Source organism: Limulus polyphemus, unplaced genomic scaffold (assembly GCF_000517525.1).
Source record: "Limulus polyphemus unplaced genomic scaffold, Limulus_polyphemus-2.1.2 Scaffold136, whole genome shotgun sequence".
Lineage (NCBI taxonomy): Eukaryota > Metazoa > Arthropoda > Merostomata > Xiphosura > Limulidae > Limulus > Limulus polyphemus.
This window is the reverse complement of record NW_013665746.1, coordinates 147,894-160,790: the sequence shown is the minus strand read 5'-3', so window position 1 is coordinate 160,790 and position 12,897 is coordinate 147,894. Positions and strand designations below refer to the sequence as shown.

Here is a 12,897-nt window from a genome sequence, read left to right as displayed (position 1 = left end):
TTTATTTTATATCTACGTTAGTTTAGTATTACGTTTATATTTAGAAATATGCATAGCTTATAGTGTTAGATATGTATTGCGAAACTCCCGCCTATTCTCTAAAGTTAGAGAAGATTCACGAGTGTAAGAATCAACAGTATATGTGTGTACCTTAACACCAGTGTAGCTTTATATTGTTATGTAATCTGAATTTTCGAGAAACTCTCCACACGCCTATAAATATAATCAACGCAACACGCCTAAAAACGGTATATATTATTAGGTTGCTGTAATTGGTGTGCTATAAATTTCGTAAGCTATAGCTGTGATTAACACTGATTAATCGGGAAACTTCAGATATTTGATCAGGAACGTTTATAAATTTGGAACATTACAAATCATTTAACTTCAGTGGATTCACATCGAACATTAGTACTTTTACGAATACATTATATAACTTCAGTGGCAAAAAACTCAAGCTCGACCAGTAATCGGCATTTCATCAGTGAAAACTAAAGGGTTAGCTAGCTCCCTGCGAAGTGAGTTGTCCTTATGTTAACTCGAAATTAACTCACTCATCGTGAACCTTCGATAAGATATCAAGGAAGTTCCAAACTAGAAAGAAGACTTTATATTTTTAGATTTTCTTAATTGTAATACTTGTTTAAAAAGTAGTTAAACTCCAAAGAGTTGAAGTAATATCATAATAAATACCGAATTGGAAGCTCATAGTTAACAAATTTTCGAAATTCTGCCAAATCATTGTTATAGGGCGCCTTTGAAGGAAACAGATTTCACAACGTTTCAGAATACGTAATTATAACAATGTCGAAAACAAAATAGATTCAATCACTCATTTGTTGCTATTTGGACTAGTACTTTTATCATACGAGTTGGTCACAGACTTGACAAATTGGTTTCTATAGTATTATTCTTATTGTTACGTATTTGCTTGCTTGATAATTTCCCGTAAAAATTCTTCCCGAGGAACTTCAGCGATATAAGTCCTTTTTTAAATAAAACTAGTTTATTCTTCCTCAATACAACTTTGTAATACACTAAATTTCCACAGTCACTTTATCTTCAACACACACTATAATTCACAATGATTTACACACTTTACTTACAGCTTGATTCGATTATCTGTCTCCTTATCTCTCTGTCTCCTATCCAATTAATTATCTCGCTTTATTTGCCGCGTTTATATACAAGAATAGAGGGCGTCTAGAATGCACTCGCCTCTTTATGAACCTTCAAGACACTTATCACGTGTTACCAGCGTCACGTGACCTCTGCTGTCGTAACATTATTATATATATTCGGTCTTATTGTCAATGTGACTAACTTTTGCTGCAAGGTTTAGAAAGTATCATAATATTTGATGGGGTTCATATAGTCAATGTCAATAAGACAAAATTGAACGGCATCATTGTATGTTTAGTTTTCTGTAAAATAAGAAGATTTTATGAAGCTCGTTTTTTTAGTACTCATAATGTAAATCAATGAATATATTGTATCAATGTATTAAGTAGTTTTGACAAGTGCAAAGTTTCAATTAAAGTATCATATATCTGAACTCGTATTACTTATGCCAGAAACAAAATATTATCGAAATATCTTGCTCATGCGTATAAATAACTAGATGCTGCATTGCCACTTGGCAGCTCTTTTTACTTTATTTTAATCTTACACAATAACTGATTGTTTTCCTGATTATATGAAACTATAAAAGGTCAAAAATTAGACTGATAGTCAAAAAAGACCCAATAACTCAAGCTCCTTCCCTTTAATCAAAAGGAATTAAGAACGAACTGGACATTAATGAATTGATTTTCAGATTTTCCTTGGCCTGATGCTAAATATATCATGACGTCACTGAAGATAACTTCACTAACTTTTACACTTCCTATTCATTCATAATTCGCCCCACCTGTGGAAAATTCTAAAACATTTAATTTTCCATTTTCTTATTGTTTCGTCTGAACACGTTTACCTCGTCCATAGTTTAACTGTGTAACACATACACTAATTACTATATGTGTAAACTTTTTAATATCTATATTTTAAAATAAAACTATCAATTCCAATTTACAAAATATGAAATTAAATATAACGCGCTTTCTAAAAAGATGTGAAGTTACCAGGGGGTAATACAAGCTAAATTTGGAAGCGATTACCGCTTTTAGGCTCAAAATTTTTGGTGTCCAAATTCGAAACATCATGTCATAAAAAGTGAGGCCAGAAATCAAAACAATAAAAGTAAAATAAATATTGAAAAGTATCTGTTTGTCGTTTTCTGTGCGAAAAGTATATATTAGGCGGGTTTTTTTTTTTCGAAATGTATGCATTAGTTTTTCTATTAAAAGTATCTATTAGTTTCTTTCTTCGACCACCCCAGCTTAAATTCAATGACTTTTAGGCACATTTAGATTCTCTGCAGCCCCAGTGGCACAGCGGTATGTCTGCGAACTTACAACGCCAGAATCAGGGTTTCGATACCCGTGGTGGACAGAGCACAGATAGCCCTTTGTATAGCTTTGTGCTTAATTACAACCAAACAAATAAATTCTCTGCAACCGGTGTTTAATTTGTTATGCAATGTAACATTGCTAAAACGTATACAAAGTCGTTGGTGGCCTGTTAAGTGTTTCATTATACTTTACAACGGTGTTTTATCTGCTGAGGTGAGCTTCACTTCTAAAGTAGATCGTTTGCGTTCGATTACTGCTACCCAAATTAATTGTATTTATTACACTCTAGTGCAGCCAAGAGTTATGAACTTTTAACAATATTTTAAAACCGATAAGGCTGAAGGATTTTTTTTCAAAATATGCAAAGTACATGTAAACTTTAAGAACAGGTAGGCTTTATTTTACATTTGATCGTGAAGAGAATTTTACTCCGAAACAAACACAATACTTCTATGACAGTTTCAAATCACATGTGAGTTAGTATCGACTGCAAAAAGAAAAGAAAACTACGACCTAAGATATTTATTATACTATACAATTCTCAGTGGTATAATAAAATTTATCAACATCTTTTTTCAACAGTCACTGAGACGGTATAATGTGTGCCCAGTGTCTGTTTTACAGTTTTATAACATTAGAAATACGAGGCTTGCGAACAGCAATTTTCGATATTAAAGAAAGAATCCCACAATCACACTCTCCTGACTCAAAAACAGGTTTTCAGTCTTCCGCTTTGTTTTTAGTTTGGCCATCAATAAGTGATTTAACACTAATATTCACTGCAAAAATGTTTTGTTCAGTTTATGTAACACAATTAAATACAATATATGAATTATTATTTATTTATTTATTTGAAAATATGAAAAACTGGTTTTACATTTTAAGAGTGTACATCATCGAACCTGTATTATATGGCAAATAGTAATCTCAGAAAAGCATTACATAAATTAAAAATTTGGCATATATATACCAGTCCTTAAAAATTAATCATATTTATTATGTTTAAAAGCTTCAAAATTGATTAATTAAGCTTAGATCCAAACATCTTTTCACTTTTTTTTATAATTAAATGAATAGAAAAGATATTTCATTGTATTCTTTGTTTATCAATAGCCTCGAACAGGGGCATAGCCGAAGGGTTCGAACGACAGCACACCCCCAATGTTCTAGAAAGTCTAAAAGGTCTTTTATCTTCTTCTTTTTTATATAAATATTAACTTTCGCATAAAAAATGTAAATTATTTGTGTAGAAGAAAATTAACACATTTTTGGGAGGAAAAAAATAACTCCTCCCTCACACACACAATATTTGAGTGTCGGCTATGCCCTTGGCGGGCAAAGCCAATACAGGCTGGTAAGATACTATGGGATGAAAATTAAAATTAGGCCCGCAAAAATAACACACGTGGCTGTGCTAGACCTTGTTGCCATAGAAGATGGGGAACACTGTCTTAAAACAAAAACTCATTGTTCATTGTTTGTTGACATCCAAAATGTGTAGTGCATACTGGAGGGATTTACACATTTTGATAAAAGTTTAGAAAAACCTTTACACTCCAGATAAATATAAAAGAATATATTTTTATTTCAACCAACGTTTCGCCTTTGCGGCTTCATCAGGGTTAATATATAGTTGGACTAGGTTTCATCTTTTTTGTAATTAATTGGACTAGTTTCAGTCGAATATTCAATAAGAAAGAAAAACAGAATAATTCAATAACACAGTGTAAAGGTATATAAAACCTAGGTTGCGAAGCATTATCAGTAGTTTATGTGATATAAGACTCGTGAAGATGGGATTAAAATTATAACCCAGTGTATTGTTTGTCTTGAACTGTACAAATGATTCATAAAAATTATCACGCGCGTGTTACGATTTCGAAGAGGAAGTATAATGTATAAAACTGATCGCTTAGCAACAACACTAAACAGATGTGTGTGTGTGTACGAGTGTGGCCTATTCGTGGATGATATTGACAATGATGTACAACGCTGAACATTCAATCTCGTCAGGATTTCTTACTGCTTCAGAGTGCTGTTCAACGATTATTTCCATGAGATTTCCTCAGAAACTGTGGAAAATAGTTAACGAATGTAACAATGGAGCAATTCAGTGGAACTGCGACGGTACAACAATTGTAATAGACTACAGAAAGTTTCAAAGAGAATATTTGGACAGTCGTATCGATATATTCAAGACTAATAATATTACGAGTTTTATTCGTCAACTTAACCTTTATGGATTTAAGAAAGTTAGCAATAATTATCGTGATACTTTCAACCATATGAAAAACGCAGACATGCACGAATTTCGCAATGAATTTTTTGTTAAAGGACGTTATGATCTTTTAACAAGAGTTTCTCGGAAAACTACAAATAGCAATAATCTGGAGCCAAGAGTGGGCCTAACGTTAGGGCTAGAGTTAACAAGTTTTCGCTTAGTTTTGCAAAATCAAAAGCAGGATACGGGCCTAATTCCCGTATCAGAAACACCTTCAAGAATAACGAAATCTCAGGTAAGTTATCTATAACTTAAGATAATTAAACTTCTTTCTTCTCGGTTCTTTAATAAAAAATTATATTGTCAAAATGAAATTCTTACACTTTATGTCAGAAAATAACTACAACTTAACCCCAATTTAGGCTTAATGTTTGACCTAAAACTAAAAGTTTGCCTGAAGTTATTGTTATACTTACACTTTTACAGGCCTAAACGTGTCCTAACAGTAACAGCGTTAAACATAAAGATGTACATGTTAAGTCAATGTAGACTACATTTTTCAGTTTAATTTTACGCTGAGTAGCAAATAGTAGCCAACTGAATATATTATATGTAAAAGTAATTAAAAACCGATCCTTTTTTATCTTCTTTAGACCAAAACATTACTCAAATAACATAATTTTGAAATTATGATGAATCTAACTTAATGTAGGCTTAGCGTTTAGTGTTAGTAAATTGCATAGCATTGCATGGCTGATTCTTTTCTCGTTCAGTACTCATATAATTATTTTTAAAATTCCTAAACTTTTGCTCACCAATTTATATCAATTTTCCATTAGGTCTACGTAATTATTTGCGTTACTAAGGTGTAACTATTTTTTAATTTCATTGTATTTATATGTTACTAACACTGTCGTTGTAAAGCTCAGCACTTTGACTCAAAGTTTGAGTTTCATGTTAGAAAAGCAAAATAACTGAGAAACTATTGTAACAAAATATATAATTTTATACAAAATAAAATTTGGATTTCTTTAAAAATTGACTTTTGACGAGGATCAAAATTACAATTATTCACGTTAAGAAACAATCTGACACCTAATTGTTTCCTGTGTTACGACAGCGGAAGTGATGTGACGCTGCTGGCGCGTTTGGCGCTGGCGGCGTACGGGAAATTTCTCGAATGATCATGAATTTCCTAGTGCGTTCGAGACGCCCTCTTTTTTAGTATATAAGCCTGGCAGGGAAAGCCTGAGGGATGAATGAATGAAGAGAATTCTGGGTAATTTACGATTGTGTTTCGAGCTTGTGTGTGTTTTCTAGATTCTGAATCGCTGTGATTTATAACGTGTATTATAAAAGTAGTTAAGTTTAGAAACGTCCTGACTGTGGAAATTCTGTGTATTACAAAGTTTGTATCAAGAAAGAATAAACTAGTTTTAATCAAGAAGGGACTTGTATCGCTGAAGTTCCTCGGAAAGAATTTATACCGGAAATTAACAAACAAGCAGATACTTAACACCTGTATACAAAGACTATCTCCTGTAACTATTAGAATGGGTTGAGAGTGGCCTACTGGTTAACGTATTTGTTTGTTGATAATCGCAAAGTTACACAATATGCTAACTCTATTCTGCTAACCGCATGTATCAAAACCCGATCTTTAACGTTAAGCACTAAGACTTACCGCAGAGTAAGAGGGGGTGTTTCGTGTATTGAGACTATAAATCCAAGAGTTCGTGGCTTGCGGTTTGTTACCGCAAAAATGCGCTCCATACTTTGAGGCCGGGTGTGCGCTTTAACAGTGATAGTCAAATCTCACTACTTGATCAGACAAGAAAAGCCCAGGATTTGGAAATTGGTGCTGGTGACTGGCTGTGATATGATTTGTAAAACATACTAAGTAAACAAGTTATATGATATTTCTGTTGTAATTATCATTATGCTAGGTTTGTACTTCTAGATTATTGAAGATGGAATTTTGAAGATTCCGAAACGTTTAATAAATGCTTCATATTATTACGTTCGTGTTTTGCTTTATTACTAAATTACGTTTTCCGAAAAATGGACTATAATAAGTATTATTTTCAAACCGCTAAAGGCTGCAATTAGTCGCAAAGTTATGCATTAATATGTTTGTGAGTGTGGTTTAAAGGTAATAAAGTAATAGTTATTATATTGCCTTGTTTTTCTATAATATTCTCCAAAAGCCTATAAATTTATAACACTATCATAGAAAGTCACGTACTCACAATAGTATCTTTCCAACCGGTATTAGGGCCCGGCATGGCCAGGTGGTTAGGGCGCTCGACTCGCAATCTGCGGGTCGCGGGTTCGAATCCCCGTCACACCAAACAGGCCAACCTCCACCTTTGCTCTGACCATTATTACCGAACTCCATTCAGCTGGTACTATGTTTGTTTGTTTTGAATTTCGCGCAAAGGCAGCTAGTCATCACCATCCACCGCCAACTCTTAGGCTACTCTTTAACAACGAATAGTGGGATTGACCGTCACATTATAACGCCCCCACGGCGAAATTCAAAACAAACAAACATAGTACCAGCTGAATAGAGTTCGGTAATAATGGTCAGAGCAAAGGCTGGCATGTTTGGTGTGACGGGGATTCGAACCCGCGACCCTCAGATTACGAGTCGAGCCATACCACCTGGCCATACCGGACCTCTTCAAAATATTAATTGAAATAAATTATTGCTGTTACGATTTATTATATTCTTTATCACAACTTATTGAATGTTATTTTTTTATATTAACCAGCTTGTCGACAAAATTTATATCTGTAAATACAACATCAAACACAGTAATGGAGTTTTTTGCTCAATATCTTTCAAAGTCTTTTTTCAAAATTCTAACACAATAGTTTTCTAGATTAAGTATACAGGCCGCCATCTTCCTAAAATAGTATCAAAATTTGTTGTAATTATACAGTATTCATTTTACTTTCAGCTATCTTATTCATGTACACTACAACATTTAATTTATATATCTACAAGCAGAAGTACCCGTACCAAGTGACAGGAAAAGTTTAAGTAAATCCAGCAAAAGTACCCGTCCCTAATGGCGGAAAGACTTTAATTTAATCTATCAATTTAAATTATTTCATGGACTTTTAAAAGGTTAATTATGTTGTACTCTTGGATTCACTCGCAGCCAAAGCTCTGAACTACTTATCGCCCACCGCGAAAAGTAATTGTTGAGCATTTCAGTCATGCAAAGAGCCGCTGTAACTTAAAATAAGATTAACACCTGTCATACAAGCCAGCCCAGCATTTTTTAGTACTGAGCCGAGGATGGCCAAAACGGGGTCATGTCGGAAACCGTTGATTTAGGGTTATTTCGGTAGATCTCGGTGAATGAAAAAACATGAAAAATTAATTATTAACGAATATATGACATGATGAAATCAATATGGATTATACTATGGTGTTACCATACTGGGAATTATTTCATCTTGCTTATATTTACTCTCTATTGCAGAAATTACATTTTTAATTTGGGAATCACTAGGGAAATCAACTTCTAATGCAACGTGCATCAACTGCATTTTTGGGCTTTACTGTGCTGTCAGCATCACAACATATTGAGACTAATGATTTCTTATAAATGATTCCAATCCCCATTTTTGAAGATTATTGTGTCCGTTTTGTTTTTTTTCTTCTTCTTTTTATGTTTCGTTTTCAATGCAGTAATCAATTGACGAATCTCCAATTCAGCCGGTATATCAAATCTATTGGGATATCTTCGGATATGTTCCGTCCTCATTCAACCTGCGCCCACGGTTTAGCTTAATCGCTACACTTAAACCATCACATTCACAACCACATCTAGAACATTTCAAGCATGCTTCATTGCTACATCGTTTTACTTTACATTCACAAGTTATCTTCTTCGTGTTGACTCTCATGGTCTCGGGTCAGGTCACGAATCTTGTCCAGTGACCTAGACTTCAAAGATAATGCCAAACGTCTTCTTTTTTGTCTAAAGAAAACAACCCAAACCTTTCTGGAGTGACTAATTTTTAGGAGGGTCTGCATCAAATTGCCGGGTTGGCTTGTATGGCAATTGATACAAATACGTATTAAATCATAAGTAAAAAAAAAACAACTTGCAAACTGCAAACCCTATTATATTTTCAAGTCCATATTTTTTTTTACAGTTCACGTTAAGTATAGACTAAGAGCTTTATTACTATTATCGTTTACTGCCATTACGTCAATTACGAACATCTACGACATAAGCCGCTATTGCAGTGAAGTATTAGCATAATAAAAAATACAAATTTTACAAGTTGAACAGTTATATATTACATTTTTAATTCCTGTAATATCATTAAATACTGTGGTTTACTGATAAAGTAGGCCCACCTATAATTTATAAATCAGAATATTCCCCCAAGTGCATGTAAAACTTTAAAAAAATGTTTGTTTGTTTCAATTTTAAGCCAGTTGTACTTTTTGTGTTGAAAATTTGGTCATTCCTACAGAAATGTTAATTTTCAGTTGGAGATTAGAAACAACATGCAATTTGAACTGAATAACTTCAGAAATAACTTTTAGATATACATATATATAGCTTAATAAAGCATAACCCAAAAATATTTCAGTGACAAACAAATGTTTGCTAAACTCAATATTTTTTTCCAGATGGCATTTCAAGAGGCATTACATCGACAACAAAATAAATTAAAAGAACATAAACCAAAAAAAAGTTCTAAAAAAAGTTCTAAAGTACTGTTGAAATCAAGTTATCAACTACAACATGAGTTTATACCATGGAATGGTGCTATTCCGTGGAATGGTTTCCAAGAAGTTGCTGAAAACACTATTTCATCTAGAAATCAGAATTTTGATATGAATCCAAAAGAATGGCTTGAAACACATTCTAAAATAAATCCTGAAAACAATATTTACAAAAAAGTAAATTACGGAGCTTCGGATGTTTTGTTATCACAATCTGCTGTTGAGATATCAACATTGTCAGGGAATTCATGCGAAAATCCAAACATTGAATCAACCTCTGTTCTTGATCTCATATATTCACCTCACTACAGTCAGATGGAATGTACTTCAACCCTTGAAGAAGCATTAACCTTAGACACAGTTTTTAGTCATATTGAGAAAGAACTTAGTGACAACATGTATGAATCATGTGATTTACTGTCAAGTAGCAGTAGCGTCGGATTGGAAAACTTTACACAGAACCAAGAAATGGAAACAAAACAATTAATGGAAAGTCCATCTGTACTAACAGAGAAACATAATTTCAATGTTGAGAAAGAAAAAGGTCAGCGTCAAAAGGAAAATGTGAAAAACAGTTATAACTGTGTTACTTTACTAGAAAATGAAGAAACCGTTTTGGGTAAACAGGCAAAATTTGTTAAAAACTTTGAAAAACCTGGAATATTAAACAATTACAACTGGGTTTCTTCACACAGATGCGCAGAATCACATAATCATAATGGTTCCTCATTACTGTACAATAGAAAAGAGGCTCTGAAACCAAACACGAAAAAAAAATCGAATGAGAAATCCATGCAAAATATTTCATACACTCACACATTATTTCCACATGATAGCAAGAAAAATGCTCTAAGCTCAAAAAAGACACCAATCATTTCCACAAAATCGAGAAACATATGGGAAAGTTGCCACAATAACTCTCTACAAGCTAGTAGGGCTCCATTAAGGAATAATCAAGAAGGAAATATATTAAATTTCAATTGCCAGTCTTATTCTAAAGAATGCAGAAACCCTGCTCTGAACAAAATCTCACCATGAAGTAGAAAGTATAATTTACAACGATTCCAGCTGATTGAAATATTCAAATAGCAACTATAGTCAGCAAAGTCAACCATAGAACGTAAAGTGTGAGGAAGAAAACGCCAGCAGGCCCCTCTCTGGTATTGAAAATAACTATATGTCGCCAATGTTTTATTCATTCGGTTAAGTTTTTTAGCATGTTTTGATTTACTGGTATGAGAAAAGCTATTTTAATTACAATTTTACTTTGTATATCTGTAAAAAATAGCTTACCTAGCATGTTTATTTTTAATAATAAAATTGCCAATAACAGATAAATTACCCGCAGTTTAATACTATGAGTAATTAATAGTTTTTTTCTAGGAACTTTAGTTGTACAAATACGCATGTTTTGTACTTGTGACTTAAGAACTTCATTTATACTGTTTCAATGACTTTATATATTTGTGAGTGTCTATACATGTAATACTATATTTTATATGCCTGTATGTAGTTCACCGTATTTCTTATCAAGATAGTACTTGTAATTTCATATTGTAACAAATGACAGCTTGTAGTAAAGATGTTCAAAACGTGCAAGAATTTCGGTATAAGATTACTGGGGGTGCTCAGAAGCTTTAGCTTCTATTCGCCCCTTTCGTGATGGTAGTGTGGGCTGTACTTGACGTTTTGTGGCTTATTGTTTGTTTGTTTTTAAGTATGCACAAAGCTACACAAGGCTATCTGTGCTCTGCCCACCACGGGTATCGAAACCCGGTTTCTAGCGTTGTAAGTCTGCAGACATACCGCTGTTCCACTGGGGGGTTTGTGGTTTAAGCTTACTTAAAGAAGATTGTGTTGACATGGGAGATTTGAAGATGCCTCAAGCAGTCAGGAGGAGTCCAGAGAGCCTTGAATAAGGAAGATCCAGAAGTAACAAACCAAACGGCTCTTGTGGGATATAGGGTCCTTCAGGACGGCAGGGATCTATAAATACAAAGGCGGAGAATTTGCAATACACAAGAAATAAAGCTACTGTATTTCGGTATCTGGTAATAAAAGTGATTTTTTTTTCTGAGGCAAACACTAAAGTAAATAAATTTATCTGTGCTTCAGGTGTATGCTTTTTCGGAAAATTATATTAGTATAATAAAAAAAAATTTCGTTTTTACTCCGAGTTTTTCAGAAGCTAACATTACGTCATAGACTAGAAAAATATATAAAAGAAATTCGTGAAAACTTAGATGAACATCTCAGAAAATACCTGAAACGCAATGAAACACATATACAGATATATATATATATATATATATGTGTGTGTACTTGAAATATTCAGTTAATACTTACAAAAACAAAAACGTATTTTTATTAATGTTTTTAGCATTTATTGGTGGCAGGTTAACATGTATCGTTCATAATAACGTGAAGTTTTATAACAATACTTTACATCATTGAACGATGTCCAACGTAACCTACTTTATACGGACGGCTCTTGGAGATTGATTTTCCAGTGGTTATAATGTGACTATCAATCCCACTATTCGTTGGTAAAAGAGTAGCCCAAGAGTTGGCGGTAGGTGGTGATGACTAGCTGCCTTCCCTGTAGTCTTTCGCTGCTAAATTAGAGACGGCTAGCACAGATAGCCCTCATGTAGCTTTGCGCGAAATTCAAACCAAATTTTCCAGTGTGGAACAAAAAAAAAGAAAAATCTATATCAAATGGCTGCAGTGTATGTATTTAAAATTTTCAGAAAAACAAACTAAGTCAACAGATACATTGTTTCTTTACAAAATCATTGTTTCTCTCACTATAAATATACTGTAGTGATGATAGTGCTATATTATGTTAATTATGATTTAAATCTTTTATAAAAATTACCCAGTCATTATATAAGGGTTTGTGCTCATTCAGGAACCTCAGTTTTAAAATTATCCAGTCATGATATAAGGTTTGTGCTAATTCAGCAACCTCTGTTTAGTTTTCTTTGGTGGCATTTTAATTCAGTTTATTGCAAATATCATAGTATACACTTAGAATGCATTAGTTTAGGCCTTGTAGAGTTTTAAAATAAAAACCACGACCTATAACTCCAGAAAATGTATATATTATCATTGTTTTATCTCAACGTTTTGGACCTCTATCCTTCTTATTGAGCTTGCAGCATATCATGAACTACGGTAGTAGTTCATAATGGGGATCATCCATTTGTTGTTCTATATTATTATTTAACATTGTTCTGCCACACTCCAGTAAATATGGCTATGAGTACTGTAATAAAACCTAGGCATATTACTAAACACATCATTGTGTATTGTGTATGGTAGCTTTTAAGTTTATTTGACTACCAAGCAAATGACAGCGGCTGTATAACCATTGACACCCAATCGTTTTAATGTACACTGAGTGGTCACAAGTAAATAGACACCTAATTTTTCGTCATATAACTGATTTATGCTAACTAATTTATGTA

At 33.3% G+C, this 12,897-nt stretch overlaps 1 protein-coding gene across 1 annotated transcript in view; it reads left to right on the top strand.

The window, feature by feature from the left end:
* The first annotated feature begins 4,429 nt into the window (after positions 1-4,429).
* LOC106474097 (heat shock factor protein-like) overlaps positions 4,430-12,897 on the top strand; it is a 10,393-nt gene continuing 1,925 nt past the window's right edge. The window contains exons 1-2 of the mRNA XM_013934791.1: positions 4,430-4,966; positions 9,452-10,054. Coding sequence (XP_013790245.1) covers positions 4,430-4,966; positions 9,452-10,054 — 1,140 coding nt within the window. The remainder of the gene's footprint in view (positions 4,967-9,451; positions 10,055-12,897) is intronic.